Here is an 18,731-nt window from a genome sequence, read left to right as displayed (position 1 = left end):
ACAGACAACAAATTCCAATTGGCTACACTAAAACTCTTTAACATCGTCCTTAGCTCTGGCATCTTCCCCAATATTTGGAACCAAGGACTGATCACCCCAATCCACAAAAGTGGAGACAAATTTGACCCCAATAACTACCGTGGAATATGCGTCAACAGTAACCTTGGTAAAATACTCTGCATTATCATTAACAGCAGACTCGTACATTTCCTCAATGAACACAATGTACTGAGCAAATGTCAAATTGGCTTTTTACCAAATTACCGTACAACAGACCATGTATTCACCCTACACACCCTAATTGACAACCAAACAAACCAAAACAAAGGCAAAGTCTTCTCATGCTTTGTTGATTTCAAAAAAGCCTTCGACTCAATTTGGCATGAGGGTCTGCTATACAAATTGATGGAAAGTGGTGTTGGGGGTAAAACATACGACATTATAAAATCCATGTACACAAACAACAAGTGTGCGGTTAAAATTGGCAAAAAACACACACATTTCTTCACACAGGGTCGTGGGGTGAGACAGGGATGCAGCTTAAGCCCCACCCTCTTCAACATATATATCAACGAATTGGCGCGGGCACTAGAGCAGTCTGCAGCAACCGGTCTCACCCTACTAGAATCCGAAGTCAAATGTCTACTGTTTGCTGATGATCTGGTGCTTCTGTCACCAACCAAGGAGGGCCTACAGCAGCACCTAGATCTTCTGCACAGATTCTGTCAGACCTGGGCCCTGACAGTAAATCTCAGTAAGACCAAAATAATGGTGTTCCAAAAAAGGTCCAGTCGCCAGGACCACAAATTCCATCTAGACACCGTCGCCCTAGAGCACACAAAAAACTATACATACCTCGGCCTAAACATCAGCACCACAGGTAACTTCCACAAAGCTGTGAATGATCTGAGAGACAAGGCAAGAAGGGCATTCTATGCCATCAAAAGGAACATAAATTTCAACATACCAATTAGGATCTGGCTAAAAATACTTGAATCAGTCATAGAGCCCATTGCCCTTTATGGTTGTGAGGTCTGGGGACCGCTCACCAACCAAGATGTCACAAAATGGGGAAAACACCAAATTGAGACTCTGCATGCAGAATTCTGCAAAAATATCCTCCGTGTACAACGTAGAACACCAAATAATGCATGCAGAGCAGAATTAGGCCGATACCCACTAATTATCAAAATCCAGAAAAGAGCCGTTAAATTCTACAACCACCTAAAAGGAAGCGATTCCCAAACCTTTCATAACAAAGCCATCACCTACAGAGAGATGAACCTGGAGAAGAGTCCCCTAAGCAAGCTGGTCCTAGGGCTCTGTTCACAAACACAAACACACCCCACAGAGCCCCAGGACAACAGCACAATTAGACCCAACCAAATCATGAGAAAACAAAAAGAAAATTACTTGACACATTGGAAAGAATTAACAAAAAAACAGAGCAAACTAGAATGCTATTTGGCCCTAAACAGAGAGTACACAGTGGCAGAATACCTGACCACTGTGACTGACCCAAACTTAAGGAAAGCTTTGACTATGTACAGACTCAGTGAGCATAGCCTTGCTATTGAGAAAGGCCGCCGTAGGCAGACATGGCTCTCAAGAGAAGATAGGCTATGTGCACACTGCCCACAAAATGAGGTGGAAACCGAGCTGCACTTCCTAACCTCCTGCCCAATGTATGACCATATCAGAGACACATATTTCCCTCAGATTACACAGACCCACAAAGAACTCGAAAACAAACCCAATTTTGATAAACTCCCATATCTACTGGGTGAAATTCCACAGTGTGCCATCACAGCAGCAAGATGTGTGCACGCCTTGCCGAGGGAAGTGAAGAAAAGCAACATTGTTTTCATTAAGTGTTCTGACAGAACAGAAACTGGTGAGGACCTCCTCCACACGCATTACATACTTCAGTCATCCTCTCTCTCAATCTCTTTCTTTATCCTCCTCCCTTTCGGTCTTCCTCCCTATCTCTCCCTTGCTCCCTGAATGAGACATAAAACTGTAAAACCACAGGCTTCTTTTGGGAGGTTAGAGATGATTATAGCCCTGTTCTTTATTCTGGACACTTTCTCTACCTCCAACCTGGCTCTAGATAGATACTCTGCTCTCTGTCACACACTCACACCACCATAATTGTCAATAGGGGACAGCTGAGGTTGTGCTGTGAGAGCCAGACATTCAGACTGGTGGTGGGGAGTAGGACTTTCACAGCAGAGAAAGAGGGAGGGAGAGATAGAGAGAGGGAAAAATGGGGATAGAAAGAAAGAGAGAGGAGGGAGAGATAGAGAGGGAGAGAGACAGAAAGAAAGAGAGAGAGAGAAAGGGGGGAGATGGAGAGAAAGGCGGAGAGCAAGAAATGGAGAGAGATAAATAGATATACACTGAGTGTACAAAACATTATGAACACCTGCTCTTTCCATGTTAAGCCCACACCCACACCTCTCTGATTCAGTTAAATGAGGAACTGTACAGCTGACTTGGTATCCCCCTTTCCCTTTCCCTTCCATAGACTGAGACATGGATTGTGTATGTGTGCCATTCAGAGGGTGAATGGGCAAGACCAAAGATTGAAGTGCCTTTGAACGGGGTATGGTAGTAGGTGCCAGGTGCACCGGTTTGTGTCAAGAACTGCAAAGATGCTGGGTATTTTCACGCTCAACAGTTCCCCGTGTGCATCAAGAATGGTCCACCACCCAAAGGACATCCAGCCAACTTAACACAACTATGGGAAGCATTGGAGTCAACATGGGCCAGCATGGGAATGCTTTCAACACCTTGTAGAGTCCACGCCCAGATGAATTGTGGCTGTCCTGACGGCAAAAAAAAGGGGGGGATGTAACTCAATATTAGGAAGGTGTTCCCAATGTTTGGTATAGTCAGTGTATAAATAGATATGAGAGCGAGAGAGAGAGAGAGAGAGAGAGAGAGAGAGAGAGAGAGAGAGAGAGAGAGAGAGGAGAGAGAGAGAGATAGAGATGAGGAGAGAGAGAGAGAGAGAGAGAGAGAGAGAGAGAGAGAGAGAGAGAGAGAGAGAGAGAGAGAGAGAGAGAGAGAGAGAGAGAGAGAGAGAGGAGAGAGAGAGAGAGAGAGAGAGAGGAGAGAGAGAGAGAGGAGAGAGAGAGAGAGAGAGAAGAGAGAGAGAGAGAGAGAGAGAGAGAGAGAGAGAGAGAGAGAGAGAGACCAGACGTACAGCCCCAGGGCTGGAACAGTAAATACTACAGAGAGAAAGGTGGTAAGGTAGATAGTAAGAGAGAAAGAAGTACCCAGTGAAAGAGGAGAGAAGAGAGAGAGATAGTAAGAGAGAAAGGTGGGGATTCCAACACTCTGACCCTGTGTCGACAGGTGTGTGCTCTGGGCTATGTGTATGTGTACGAGTGTATGTACGAGTGTGTGATATCAAACCAACCAAAGAGAGAGAGATAGAGTAACCATCTAAACCTCTCCTGCTTTTTGAAAGTCAACTTTAGCTCATCAAAAGTTTAAAAAAATATATATATTTAAGTAAATATGGATTTTACATTTATATTTGTTAGTGTATTTTTGTTCTATTTAACTATAAAGTTTATTGAGGTGTTTAAATCATAGTTAGTGATAGATAGTGGTAGTGTAAGGGAAGCAGTGTCCTGCTAAAGGCTGCGGTAGTACAACATTCATGTCCCTTGTGGCCAATCCAATATAGCCAATCAATATCCCCACTGATCTGTGAGTAACGCATAGCATTACAGAGGAAGACCAGGCAGCGTTCTTAAGGTGCTTTAGAGAGTGAATGCAAATGTGTGTGTGTGTGTGTGGTTGTCTTCACAGTGAAATACTAGCAGCAGGTAACGGACAGCTGCACCGTACTGATCTGTCTGGGTGTCCTAACTGAACGCCTTCAAGGTGGAGCTGCTTTTATGTGGACAGGACTTGGTTCACGCCATACATACACACACGTGCACTAACACACACACCCACAAACACACAAATCAAATTGTATTTGTATCATGTGCCGAATACAACAGGTGTAGACTTTACTGTGAAATGCTTACTTACGAGTTTCCAAAACAATCCACAGTAAGAAAGTAGGAAAAATGTGCAGAAAGGAAATAGTAACACAATAACAATAACAATAACGAGACTATATACAAAAAGTACCGGTACCGAGTCAATGTTGCAGGGGTATGAGGGACTTGAGGTCATTGAGGCAATATATACATGTACTGTAGGTAGGTGTAAAGGGACTAGGCAATCAGGATAAATAATAAACAGAATAACAGCAGCCTGTGAAAGACTGAAAGTGTGACTTTCAGTCTTGTACCCAGTGAAAGAGGAGAAGAGAGAGAGATAGTAAGGAGAAAGAAGTACCCAGTGAAAGAGAAAGAGGAGAGTAGAGAGAGAGATAGGAGAAAGAAGTACCCAGTGAAAGAGAAAGAGGAGAGTAGAGAGAGAGAGATAGGAGAAATAAGTACCCAGTGAAAGAGAAAGAGGAGAGTAGCGAGAGAGAGATAGTAAGGAGAAATAAGTACCCAGTGAAAGAGAAAGAGGAGAGTAGAGAGAGAGAGATAGTAAGGAGAAAGAAGTACCCAGTGAAAGAGAAAGAGGAGAGTAGAGAGAGAGAGATAATAAGGAGAAAGAAGTACCCAGTGAAAGAGAAAGAGGAGAGTAGAGAGAGAGATAGGAGAAAGAAGTACCCAGTGAAAGAGAAAGAGGAGAGTAGAGAGAGAGAGATAGGAGAAAGAAGTACCCAGTGAAAGAGAAAGAGGAGAGTAGAGAGAGAGAGATAGGAGAAAGAAGTACCCAGTGAAAGAGAAAGAGGAGAGTAGAGAGAGAGAGATAGGAGAAAGAAGTACCCATTGAAAGAGAAAGGAGGGATCTTGGCCTGTTTCTTTAAACTCCTGTCAATGGTACCAGTAATCTCATCATGTGGAGAAGTGCTAACTCAGGACGATGGGCTAAAGAGCCTGCAGATGAGTGTCATCTCAGAGGAGTTCAGCCTCATGTAATGCAAACCAGCTCCCAGCCCGGTGTGCTTATGAAACCACCTCTCCCTCTCTCTCTATGCCTCCCTTTATTCCCCCCTACCCATCTCTTCTCTGCCACCATCTCTCTTCCTACCCATCTCTTCTCTGCCACCGTCTCTCTTCCTACCCATCTCTTCTCTGCCACCGTCTCTCTTCCTACCCATCTCTTCTCTGCCACCGTCTCTCTTCCTACCCATCTCTTCTCTGCCACCGTCTCTCTTTCTACCCATCTCTTCTCTGCCACCGTCTCTCTTCCTACCCATCTCTTCTCTGCCACCGTCTCTCTTCCTACCCATCTCTTCTCTGCCACCGTCTCTCTTCCTACCCATCTCTTCTCTGCCACCGTCTCTCTTCCTACCCATCTCTTCTCTGCCACCGTCTCTCTTCCTACCCATCTCTTCTCTACCACCGTCTCTCTTTCTACCCATCTCTTCTCTGCCAAACCGTCTCTCTTCCTACCCCTTTTTCAATCTGACTCGCACCATCTCTCTTTACCCCTCATCTCTTCACTGCCTCCCCCTCAGCATCCCCATCTCACCCCTCTCGCTCTACCCATGCGTCGCTCCTCTGCCTCTCTCCCTCCCCCCTCTCGCTCTACCCATGCGTCGCACCTCTGCCTCTCCCCCCCCCCTCTCGCTCTACCCATTTGTCTCCCCTCTGCCTCTCTCCCCTCTCACTCTACCTATGTCTCCCCTATACCTTTCTTTCTCCCTCCTCTCCTGCTCCATCCTTTACAGCTCCCATTCACCACCATTACTTATTGACATCCATACTATCATCAGCCACCTATCAGTATATTACAATACACAATGCTATGTCAAAGTCCCAAATGGCACCCTATTCCATTTGTAGTGCACTACTTTTGACCAGGGCCCATAGTATTCTGGTTGAAAGTAGTGCACTATATAGGGAATAGGGTGTCATTTGGGATGCATTCTATGATACACCTCCTCAGTGTCCCGCAGGCCTCCTCTAGTGCAGACACCCAAACTAACTCATAATCAGTGAAATGACTAGTACTGTAATGCTTCATCATTATGCAACATTATTAACAGTGTGTGTTTTTGGTCTTGGTATGTCTTGTAATATCACTGTACCCCCAGATGCATTGATAAGTGACAGTGTTGTCTGAGACAGTTGTCTGCTTGTAATAAAATGCATCATAATTACTGTGGGAAAGTAAACTGGTCAGAGCTTCTCCCCCTGCCGGTTCAACAAGGTAATGACACCCATTGACTCCCAGCCTGCCTAAATACACGACACACTGTTTATAATTATGGCAGCGCCAAAACAAACTATTTAAAAGGGGAAATATTTCACTTCTGTAAAGGTGTAATCTGTTACTCATACACATTTAGGTGCAGAGGTAGTATACCTTCAAATCAGAGGAACAGACAGACTGCACATTTAAATCCTCCCTCTAAAGATGTCCTATATGAGAGAAGGGACGATAAGGCAACTGTGATCATTTGTACTAGCCTCACACCAGTGAGTGTGAGTGTGAGTGTGTGAGTGAGTGAGTGAGTGAGTGAGTGAGTGAGTGAGTGAGTGAGTGTGTGTGTGTGTGTGTGTGAGAGTGTGTATGTGTGTGTGCGAGTGTGCTTGTCTGTGTGTGTGTGAGTATGTTTGTCTGTGTGTACCAATGTCTTTGTTGCAAATTGCTTGGGGGTAAGAGGGTGAGGAGAGGTGTACAAGAGAGTGTGTGGGTGTATACATGTCTCGACTAGTCAGGAGGACAAGGGGGCGGGCTGTGTGTGTATCTGGTGTGTGAAAACTAGACAGGCACAGAGCAGAGCATCATAGGGTCCTCAGTGTCTGAGGGGGCAACCGCCACTGGCTCCCATGGCAGCGCTGACTCGCGGGCACTGTGCCCACCACACACACCCCGTAGTTCATTGGCAATGCCTAAAACCCATTCCCTTCTTCCACTGGCACTGACCTCCCCACCCACAAACCACCCACCCACTCTCCCAAACAAGAAAAGTTTCCAGTGAGAGAGGGAGAGGGGGGGTGGAGGGTGGACACACACAGGCACCTCAATCAACCCTCCCCCTCGTTTCCATGGCGAGCAGACTGGGAATGTTTACTATTACAGTCACATCTCTCTCTCTTGTTTCTCCCTCCATCCCTCACTCTATGGGTAACTTTTGTCCCCCGAGCCGCGGGGTGGTTTTCAAACAGGCGCTGAGGGCCGTGTGTATGCATCTCGGGCCTTTTCATGTTGGGGCTGTAATACACCCCCCCCCCCCCCCCCCCCCAGACAACATGGACAATAAAGGAATGCATGGCAGAGGGAACATGGCTGCTCACGTAGAGTCACCCCCCTTGTAGAGTCCAGTGGCTGGACCCTTGTAGAGTCCAGTGGCTGGACCCTTGTAGAGTCCAGTGGCTGGACCCTTCTTCAGACACTTCCCATGGGTGTCTGAAGAACTGAGAGGGATTGGAAGAGAGCCTAGCTCCTATGGCTAGAGAGCCTAGCTCTGCTCATTTACATTGAAGTCAATGATAAGATCATTTTCTCCTTTTACAAGTGACTTTGTCCAAGAACAACTGGAATAAATAGACTACAATGTTGTTTTATTTATCAGGTAAGACACTGTGGTGACTGCAGAGCCCATGGCCCTTCTATAGGGTTAGGCCCATGGTCCTTATTCTATAGGGTTAGGGTTATGCCCATGGTCCTTATTCTATAGGGTTAGGCCCATGGTCCTTATTCTATAGGGTTAGGGTTAGGCCCATGGTCCTTATTCTATAGGGTTAGGGTTATGCCCATGGTCCTTATTCTATAGGGTTAGGCCCATGGTCCTTATTCTATAGGGTTAGGCCCATGGTCCTTATTCTATAGGGTTAGGCCCATGGTCCTTATGGTCATTCTATAGGGTTAGGGTTATGCCCATGGCCCTTATTCTATAGGGTTAGGGTTATGCCCATGGCCCTTATTCCATAGGGTTAGGGTTATGCCCATGGTCCTTATTCTATAGGGTTAGGGTTATGCCCATGGCCCTTATTCTATAGGGTTAGGGTTATGCCCATGGTCCTTATTCTATATGGTTAGGGTTATGCCCATGGTCCTTATTCTATAGGGTTAGGGTTATGCCCATGGTCCTTATTCTATAGGGTTAGGGTTATGCCCATGGCCCTTATTCTATAGGGTTAGGGTTATGCCCATGGTCCTTATTCTATAGGGTTAGGGTTATGCCCATGGTCCTTATTCTATAGGGTTAGGGTTATGCCCATGGTCCTTATTCTATAGGGTTAGGGTTATGCCCATGGTCCTTATTCTATAGGGTTAGGCCCATGGTCCTTATTCTATAGGGTTAGGGTTATGCCCATGGCCCTTATTCTATAGGGTTAGGGTTATGCCCATGGCCCTTATTCTATAGGGTTAGGGTTATGCCCATGGTCCTTATTCTACAGGGTTAGGGTTATGCCCATGGCCCTTATTCTATAGGGTTAGGGTTATGCCCATGGCCCTTATTCTATAGGGTTAGGGTTATGCCCATGGCCCTTATTCTATAGGGTTAGGGTTATGCCCATGGTCCTTATTCTATATGGTTAGGGTTATGCCCATGGTCCTTATTCTATAGGGTTAGGGTTATGCCCATGGCCCTTATTCTATAGGGTTATGCCCATGGCCCTTATTCTATAGGACTTAGGGTTATGCCCATGGTCCTTATTCTATAGGGTTATGCCCATGGCCCTTATTCTATAGGGTTATGCCCATGGCCCTTATTCTATAGGGTTAGGGCTATGCCCATGGTCCTTATTTTATAGGGTTAGGGTTATGCCCATGGTCCTTATTCTATATGGTTAGGGTTATGCCCATGGCCCTTATTCTATAGGGTTAGGCCCATGGTCCTTATTCTATAGGGTTAGGCCCATGGTCCTTATTCTATAGGGTTAGGCCCATGGTCCTTATGGTCATTCTATATGGTTAGGGTTATGCCCATGGTCCTTATTCTATAGGGTTAGGGTTATGCCCATGGTCCTTATTTTATAGGGTTAGGGTTATGCCCATGGTCCTTATTCTATAGGGTTAGGGTTATGCCCATGGCCCTTATTCTATAGGGTTAGGGTTATGCCCATGGCCCTTATTCTATAGGGTTAGGGTTATGCCCATGGCCCTTATTCTATAGGGTTAGGGTTATGCCCATGGCCCTTATTCTATAGGGTTAGGGTTATGCCCATGGTCCTTATTCTATAGGGTTAGGGTTATGCCCATGGCCCTTATTCTATAGGGTTAGGGTTATGCCCATGGTCCTTATTCTATATGGTTAGGGTTATGCTCATGGTCCTTATTCTATAGGGTTAGGGTTATGCCCATGGCCCTTATTCTATAGGGTTATGCCCATGGCCCTTATTCTATAGGGTTAGGGTTATGCCCATGGCCCTTATTCTATAGGGTTATGCCCATGGCCCTTATTCTATAGGGTTATGCCCATGGCCCTTATTCTATAGGGTTAGGGTTATGCCCATGGTCCTTATTTTATAGGGTTAGGGTTATGCCCATGGTCCTTATTCTATAGGGTTAGGGTTATGCCCATGGTCCTTATTCTATAGGGTTAGGGTTATGCCCATGGCCCTTATTCTATAGGGTTAGGGTTATGCCCATGGTCCTTATTCTATAGGGTTAGGGTTATGCCCATGGTCCTTATTCTATAGGGTTAGGGTTATGCCCATGGCCCTTATTCTATAGGGTTAGGGTTATGGTCCTTATTCTATAGGGTTATGCCCATGGTCCTTATTCTATATGGTTATGCCCATGGCCCTTATTCTATATGGTTAGGGTTATGCCCATGGCCCTTATTCTGTAGGGTTAGGGTTATGGTCCTTATTCTATAGGGTTATGCCCATGGTCCTTATTCTATATGGTTATGCCCATGGTCCTTATTCTATAGGGTTAGGGTTATGCCCATGGTCCTTATTCTATAGGGTTAGGGTTATCCCCATGGTCCTTATTCTATAGGTTTATGCCCATGGTCCTTATTCTATATGGTTAGGGTTATGCCCATGGTCCTTATTCTATAGGGTTATCCCCATGGTCCTTATTCTATATGGTTAGGGTTATGCCCATGGTCCTTATTCTATAGGGTTAGGGTTATCCCCATGGTCCTTATTCTATATGGTTAGGGTTATGCCCATGGTCCTTATTCTATATGGTTAGGGTTATGCCCATGGTCCTTATTCTATAGGGTTAGGGTTATGCCCATGGTCCTTATTCTATATGGTTAGGGTTATGCCCATGGTCCTTATTCTATATGGTTAGGGTTATGCCCATGGCCCTTATTCTATATGGTTAGGGTTATGGTCCTTATTCTATAGGGTTAGGGTTATGCCCATGGCCCTTATTCTATAGGACTTAGGGTTATGCCCATGGTCCTTATTCTATAGGGTTATGCCCATGGCCCTTATTCTATAGGGTTATGCCCATGGCCCTTATTCTATAGGGTTAGGGCTATGCCCATGGTCCTTATTTTATAGGGTTAGGGTTATGCCCATGGTCCTTATTCTATATGGTTAGGGTTATGCCCATGGCCCTTATTCTATAGGGTTAGGCCCATGGTCCTTATTCTATAGGGTTAGGCCCATGGTCCTTATTCTATAGGGTTAGGCCCATGGTCCTTATGGTCATTCTATATGGTTAGGGTTATGCCCATGGTCCTTATTCTATAGGGTTAGGGTTATGCCCATGGTCCTTATTTTATAGGGTTAGGGTTATGCCCATGGTCCTTATTCTATAGGGTTAGGGTTATGCCCATGGCCCTTATTCTATAGGGTTAGGGTTATGCCCATGGCCCTTATTCTATAGGGTTAGGGTTATGCCCATGGCCCTTATTCTATAGGGTTAGGGTTATGCCCATGGCCCTTATTCTATAGGGTTAGGGTTATGCCCATGGCCCTTATTCTATAGGGTTAGGGTTATGCCCATGGTCCTTATTCTATAGGGTTAGGGTTATGCCCATGGCCCTTATTCTATAGGGTTAGGGTTATGCCCATGGTCCTTATTCTATATGGTTAGGGTTATGCTCATGGTCCTTATTCTATAGGGTTAGGGTTATGCCCATGGCCCTTATTCTATAGGGTTATGCCCATGGCCCTTATTCTATAGGGTTAGGGTTATGCCCATGGCCCTTATTCTATAGGGTTATGCCCATGGCCCTTATTCTATAGGGTTATGCCCATGGCCCTTATTCTATAGGGTTAGGGTTATGCCCATGGTCCTTATTTTATAGGGTTAGGGTTATGCCCATGGTCCTTATTCTATAGGGTTAGGGTTATGCCCATGGTCCTTATTCTATAGGGTTAGGGTTATGCCCATGGCCCTTATTCTATAGGGTTAGGGTTATGCCCATGGTCCTTATTCTATAGGGTTAGGGTTATGCCCATGGTCCTTATTCTATAGGGTTAGGGTTATGCCCATGGCCCTTATTCTATAGGGTTAGGGTTATGGTCCTTATTCTATAGGGTTATGCCCATGGTCCTTATTCTATATGGTTATGCCCATGGCCCTTATTCTATATGGTTAGGGTTATGCCCATGGCCCTTATTCTGTAGGGTTAGGGTTATGGTCCTTATTCTATAGGGTTATGCCCATGGTCCTTATTCTATATGGTTATGCCCATGGTCCTTATTCTATAGGGTTAGGGTTATGCCCATGGTCCTTATTCTATAGGGTTAGGGTTATCCCCATGGTCCTTATTCTATAGGTTTATGCCCATGGTCCTTATTCTATATGGTTAGGGTTATGCCCATGGTCCTTATTCTATAGGGTTATCCCCATGGTCCTTATTCTATATGGTTAGGGTTATGCCCATGGTCCTTATTCTATAGGGTTAGGGTTATCCCCATGGTCCTTATTCTATAGGGTTAGGGTTATGCCCATGGTCCTTATTCTATATGGTTAGGGTTATGCCCATGGTCCTTATTCTATAGGGTTAGGGTTATGCCCATGGTCCTTATTCTATAGGGTTAGGGTTATGCCCATGGTCCTTATTCTATATGGTTAGGGTTATGCCCATGGCCCTTATTCTATATGGTTAGGGTTATGCCCATGGTCCTTATTCTATATGGTTAGGGTTATGCCCATGGTCCTTATTCTATATGGTTAGGGTTATGCCCATGGTCCTTATTCTATATGGTTAGGGTTATGCCCATGGCCCTTATTCTATATGGTTAGGGTTATGGTCCTTATTCTATATGGTTAGGGTTATGGTCCTTATTCTATAGGGTTATCCCCATGGTCCTTATTCTATAGGGTTATGCCCATGGTCCTTATTCTATATGGTTAGGGTTATCCCCATGGTCCTTATTCTATAGGGTTATCCCCATGGTCCTTATTCTATAGGGTTATCCCCATGGTCCTTATTCTATAGGGTTATCCCCATGGTCCTTATTCTATAGGGTTATCCCCATGGTCCTTATTCTATAGGGTTATCCCCATGGTCCTTATTCTATAGGGTTATCCCCATGGTCCTTATTCTATAGGGTTATCCCCATGGTCCTTATTCTATAGGGTTATCCCCATGGTCCTTATTCTATAGGGTTATCCCCATGGTCCTTATTCTATAGGGTTATCCCCATGGTCCTTATTCTATAGGGTTATCCCCATGGTCCTTATTCTATAGGGTTATCCCCATGGTCCTTATTCTATAGGGTTATCCCCATGGTCCTTATTCTATAGGGTTATCCCCATGGTCCTTATTCTATAGGGTTATCCCCATGGTCCTTATTCTATAGGGTTATCCCCATGGTCCTTATTCTATAGGGTTATCCCCATGGTCCTTATTCTATAGGGTTATCCCCATGGTCCTTATTCTATAGGGTTATGCCCATGGTCCTTATTCTATAGGGTTATCCCCATGGTCCTTATTCTATAGGGTTATCCCCATGGTCCTTATTCTATAGGGTTATCCCCATGGTCCTTATTCTATAGGGTTATGCCCATGGTCCTTATGGTAAGAGTTGGGGTGTTAACCACGCTGTCCTGCCAAACTCCCAACATGACCTCATATAGTCATGGTCACCTAACCATCCGCTACTTCTACATTGGCATGATTCCCTCCTCGCCACTGTGATAGTTTTCTGGACCAAAATGATATCCGGAATACACGTTAAAACAATGGCTCACACACACCCACGTGGGGATTGTGTGTGTGCTGTATGTGTGTGTTTGGAGGGGGGGTTGAGAAGCCAGCCTCAGTGACCCAGGCCTCAGCGCCAGGCCACATTAATAAAGCACAGAACGCCAGATCGCAAGGCCTGAGCAAACACAGATGGATAGAGGAATGGGCTGGCTTAGTGTATAACCCTGGTGGAAAGAGAGAGAGAGCGAGAGAGAGCGAGCGAGAGAGCGTGAGAGAGAGCGAGAGAGAGCGAGAGAGAGCGAGAGAGAGCGAGAAAGAGAACAATGCATGCAGGGCAGAATTAGGCCAATATCCACTAATAATAAAAACTCAAAAAAGAGCAATTCAGTTTTGGAAACATCTAAAATACAGTGACCCTCTCTCATATCACTACCAAGCCCTGCAATGCCAAGAGCTGAGCAAAGAAAAGAGTCCCCTCATCCAGCTGGTCCCGGGGCTGAGTTCACAAACCTGTTCTACTAACACACTGAAGCCTCAGGACCAGAACATCCAATCAATCAGGATAAACCAAATTACAACACAGTCAAAACAAAACTATATTGCTTATTGGGAAACACAAGCACAAACACAAAGCAAAATGCAGTGCTATCTGGCCCTAAATCGACAGCACACCGTGGCTAACTATTTGACCATGGTTACTGATCAAAACCTTAGAAAAACCTTGACAAAGTACAGGCTCAGTGAGCACAGCCTTGCCATTGAGAAGGGTAGACACAGGAAAACCTGGCTCTCTGTAGAGGAAAGGCTGTGCAACCACTGCACAACAGCAGAACCTGAGACGGAGCTGCATTTCCTGACAAAATGTCAAAAATATAAAACAATTAGAGAGTGTCATTTCCCCAAATTTGAAACCCTTATTCAAGGTTTCGAAGACCTCTCTGATGAGGATAGGCTACCAGTCCTGTTGGGGGAGGACGCAGAGAGCTGTGGGCTGGCAGCGCACTACATTGCTGCCTGCCATAAGTTGAGGGACAGTGTCTGACAGACCAATCAACCTGCACATGTACTCTACTGTATGCTTATTGCTATTGTTCAATGTATGGTTATTTTGACACTTGGTTATTGTTGTTACTGTTGTCCCGTTGACAATTTTGATTCTCATTTAAAAAAAAATATTGTAAATATCCAAAATAAGCTTTGGGAATATGTACATTGTTACATCATGCCAATAAAGCAAATTGAATTGAATTGAGAGACAGAGAGAGACAGGGAAACAGAGAGAGACAGAGAGAGAGACAGGGAAACAGAGAGAGACAGAGAGAGAGACAGAGAGAGAGACAGAGAGAGAGACAGAGAGAGAGACAGAGAGAGAGACAGGGAGAGACAGAGAGAGACAGGGAGAGAGACAGGGAGAGAGACAGGGAGAGAGACAGGGAGAGAGACAGGGAGAGAGACAGGGAGAGAGACAGGGAGAGAGACAGAGAGAGACAGGGAGAGAGACAGAGAGAGACAGAGAGAGACAGAGAGAGAGACAGAGAGAGACAGAGAGAGACAGAGAGACAGAGAGAGACAGAGAGAGACAGAGAGAGACAGGTAGAGACAGGTAGAGACAGGGAGAGACAGGGAGAGAGAGACAGGGAGAGACAGGGAGAGACAGGGAGAGACAGAGAGAGACAGAGAGAGAGACATAGAGAGAGACAGAGCGAGAGAGAGACAGAGAGAGAGACAGAGAGAGAGAGAGACAGGGAGAGAGACAGAGAGAGACAGGGAAAGACAGGGAGAGACAGAGAGAGACAGGGAGAGACAGAGAGAGACAGGGAGAGACATAGAGACAGAGAGAGACAGAGAGAGACAGGGAGAGACAGAGAGAGACAGAGAGAGACAGGGAGAGACAGAGAGAGACAGAGAGAGAGAGACAGAGAGAGACAGAGAGAGACAGAGAGAGACAGGGAGAGACAGGGAGAGACAGGGAGAGACAGGGAGAGACAGGGAGAGGGGGGATGTATAAATAGATCAGTAATAAGTGTTCATGTTGTATTGTTTACCTGACTTGCTTTGGCAATGTTAACACATGTTTCCCATGCCAATAAAGCCGCTTAAATTGAATTTGAAATTAAGTAAAAACAAACAATAAATAACAGCAGCAGCCACTCGGCTAACCCTCATCCTCCTCCCTCCCTCCATCCCTCTCTGGCGGTTATGACAAACACCTGCCTCCTCTCTTCCAGGGGGAAGTGAGTGTCTTGCGGCCTGTGACAGAGTCAATAAATCGTTGGCCCCGTTCTCTGCGGGCCACCGACCCGACACTCTGACACATGCACGTACAGACAGACACACATACCGACACACACGTACACACACACGTACACACACGTACACACACACAAACAAAAACACACAAACTCCCTCTGTTGCTCTTACTGTTTCACTCCTCATCTTCTCTTCATCTTTCCTAGCATCCACCCTGTTTTACTTGCCCTCTTTCCATCCCACTTTCTTTCTCTGGCAGTGAGTCTGTCCTCCGTTGGCTGGGCATCTGGCTGGTTGTAACTTGGCTGAACCACTGTCTGGTGTGTACAGTTGGAACTGGTTACATAATGGTGTATATTGGTGGGGCTGGTTAGTGTGTACAAGTGTGTATTATAGAAGCTGGTTAGTGTGTACTAGTGTGTATTATAGAAGCTGGTTAGTGTGTATTATAGAAGCTGGTTAGTGTGTATAGGTATTTAATGAGTTAGGAGATGGTTTATCTGTACTAGTGTGTAGAGGTGTGTACTAATTTGTAGTGGTTTGTACTAGTGTGTAGTGGTGTGAACTAATGTGTAGTTGTGTGTACTAATGTGTAGTGGTGTGTACCAATTAATGTGTAGTGGTGAATAGTGGTGTGTACTAATGTGTAGTGGTGTGTACTAATGTGTAGTGGTGAGTAGTGGTGTGTACTAATGTGCAGTGGTGTGTACTAATGTGTAGTGGTGTGTACCAATTAATGTGTAGTGGTGAGTAGTGGTGTGTACTAATGTGTAGTGGTGTGTACTAATGTGTAGTGGTGAGTAGTGGTGTGTACTAATGTGTAGTGGTGAGTACTAATGTGTAGTGGTGTGTACTAATGTGTAGTGGTGTGTACTAATTAACGTGTAGTGGTGAGTAGTGGTGTGTACTAATGTGTAGTGGTGTCTACTAATTAATGTGTAGTGGTGAGTAGTGGTGTGTACTAATGTGTAGTGGTGTGTACTAATTAACGTGTAGTGGTGAGTAGTGGTGTGTACTAATGTGTAGTGGTGTCTACTAATTAATGTGTAGTGGTGAGTAGTGGTGTGTACTAATGTGTAGCGGTGTGTACTAATGTGTAGTGGTGTGTACTAATGAATGTGTAGTGGTGAGTAGTGGTGTGTACTAATGGGGTGTGTACTAATCTGTAGTGGTGTGTACTAATTAATGTGTAGTGGTGAGTAGTGGTGTGTACTAATGTGTAGTGGTGTGTAATAGTGTGTGCTAATGTGTAGCAGTGTATAATAGTGTGTACTAGCGTATTATAGCATCAAGTAGTGTGTACTAATGTGTAGTGGTGTGTACTAATGTGTAGTGGTGTGTAGTGGTGTGTACTAATTAATGTGTAGTGGTGTGTACTAATGTGTAGAGGTGTATAATAGTGTATGCTGACGTGTAGTGGTGTGTAATAGTGTGTACTAGCGTATATTAGCATCATGTAGTGTAGCGGTGAGTAGTGTTGTGTACTAATGTGTAGTGGTGTGTACTAATGTGTAGTGGTGTGTAATAGTGTGTGCTAACGTGTAGCGTATATTAGCATGAAGTAGTGTGTGCTAATGTGTAGTGGTGTGTGTGCAGTGGTCTGACCAGGTGTTAAATCAGAGAGGTGGACAGGGTGTAAGAGGGTATTGGGGGGGTTCAGTCAGGGCCACATTCATTACACACACTATAAATGACGCTGTAATAAGGCACCATCAGAATGAGACACTACTGCTACTACTACCGCTGCTGCTAATACTACTACTACTACTACTGCTGCTGCTTTCTACTACTACTACTGCGTGCGTGTGTGTCTGTGCGTGCGTGCGTGCGTGTCTGTGCGTGTGTATGCGCGTCTGTGTGTGTGTGTGTTGGCTCACCTGGGGCTGCTGAGGGATATTTACAAAGCTGGGGTCTCGGGGGCCCACACTGATGAAGCGCTGGGCTGGGGACGTGCTCGGTGTGGAGTAGGCTGCAATGGACACACACAAACACACACAGAGAGAGAGAGAGAGGAGAGAGGAGAGAGAGAAAGAAAGATAGATAGTGAGAGAGAGAGAGAGAGAGAGAGAGACAGAGAGAGACAGAGAGAGAGAGAGATAGATAGTGAGAGAGATAGATAGATAGTGAAAGAGATAGATAGTGAGAGAGATAGATAGTGAGAGAGATAGATAGTGAGAGATAGATAGTGAGAGAGATAGATAGTGATAGAGATAGATAGTGATAGAGATAGATAGTGAGAGAGATAGATAGTGAGAGAGATAGATAGTGAGAGATAGATAGTGAGAGAGATAGATAGTGATAGAGATAGATAGTGATAGAGATAGATAGTGAGAGATAGATAGTGAGAGAGATAGATAGTGATAGAGGTAGATAGTGATAGAGATAGATAGTGATAGAGATAGATAGTGATAGAGATAGATAGTGAGAGAGATAGATAGTGATAGAGATAGATAGTGATAGAGATAGATAGTGAGAGAGATAGATAGTGATAGAGATAGATAGTGAGAGAGATAGATAGTGAGAGAGATAGATAGTGAGAGAGATAGATAGTGAGAGATAGATAGTGATAGAGATAGATAGTGATAGAGATAGATAGTGATAGAGATAGATAGTGAGAGAGATAGATAGTGATAGAGATAGATAGTGAGAGATAGATAGTGAGAGAGATGGTGGGGGAGAGAGTTTTTTATTGTAAATTGTATTGTTTATTTCACTTTTGTTTATTATCTACTTCACTTGCTTTGGCAATGTAAACATATGTTTCCCATGCCAATAAAGCCCTTAAACTGAAATGAATTGAAAGAGAGAGAGAAACAGAGTGTTAGAGAGAGACAGATTCATTGATCATCAATTGAGTCTGAGCTTACACAAGAAGGTCTGTAGTCACACAGAAACAGGTCCTTGCTAAATAGGCCTATGTACCCCATATCAAATACAAAATGACTCAATAAAATGTTTACGTAAAACAAATGGTCATATGATGTGTGCGTGTGTCCAGTGTTCACTCACTTGGCGAGGTGGGGGAGTTGCCCCCTCCCTCGGTGGAGGTGGAAGGAGGTTTGGAGTCTGGCACAGGCAGGGGCACAGGGCGTGCCATGGGGGGCGGAGGTGGAGGGGGCAGCATGGGGGTGGGCAGGAATGGGTTGTGGACCTTCCCCTGACTGCTACCATTAGGCTGAGAGAAAGACAGAGACAGAGAGAGAGACCGCGAGAAAGAAAGAGAAAGAAAGAGAGATAGAGAAAGCCAGAAAGAGAGACCGAGAGAGAGACCGAGAGAGGACGGAGAAAGAGAGAGAGAGAGAGACCGAGAGAGAAGGATGGAGAAAGAAAGAGAGATACCGAGAGAGAAGGATGGAGAAAGAGAGAGAGAGACCGAGAG

General features: G+C 45.1%; 1 protein-coding gene across 8 annotated transcripts in view; it reads right to left on the bottom strand.

Moving 5' to 3' along the window:
- Nucleotides 1-18,731, bottom strand: part of LOC129867585 (nuclear factor 1 A-type-like) — a 336,739-nt gene that overhangs the window by 5,183 nt on the left and 312,825 nt on the right. For all 8 annotated transcript variants that reach the window (XM_055941091.1, XM_055941084.1, XM_055941085.1 and 5 more), the window contains 2 exons: nt 18,362-18,527; nt 17,230-17,321 (listed from right to left, as the gene is read on the bottom strand). In XM_055941091.1, coding sequence (XP_055797066.1) covers nt 17,230-17,321; nt 18,362-18,527 — 258 coding nt within the window. The remainder of the gene's footprint in view (nt 1-17,229; nt 17,322-18,361; nt 18,528-18,731) is intronic.

Source organism: Salvelinus fontinalis, chromosome 12, assembly GCF_029448725.1.
Source record: "Salvelinus fontinalis isolate EN_2023a chromosome 12, ASM2944872v1, whole genome shotgun sequence".
In the NCBI taxonomy this organism is placed as follows: Eukaryota; Metazoa; Chordata; class Actinopteri; order Salmoniformes; family Salmonidae; genus Salvelinus; species Salvelinus fontinalis.
The sequence above is the reverse complement of the archived record's forward strand: the minus strand, read 5'-3'. Positions and strand labels throughout refer to the sequence as shown.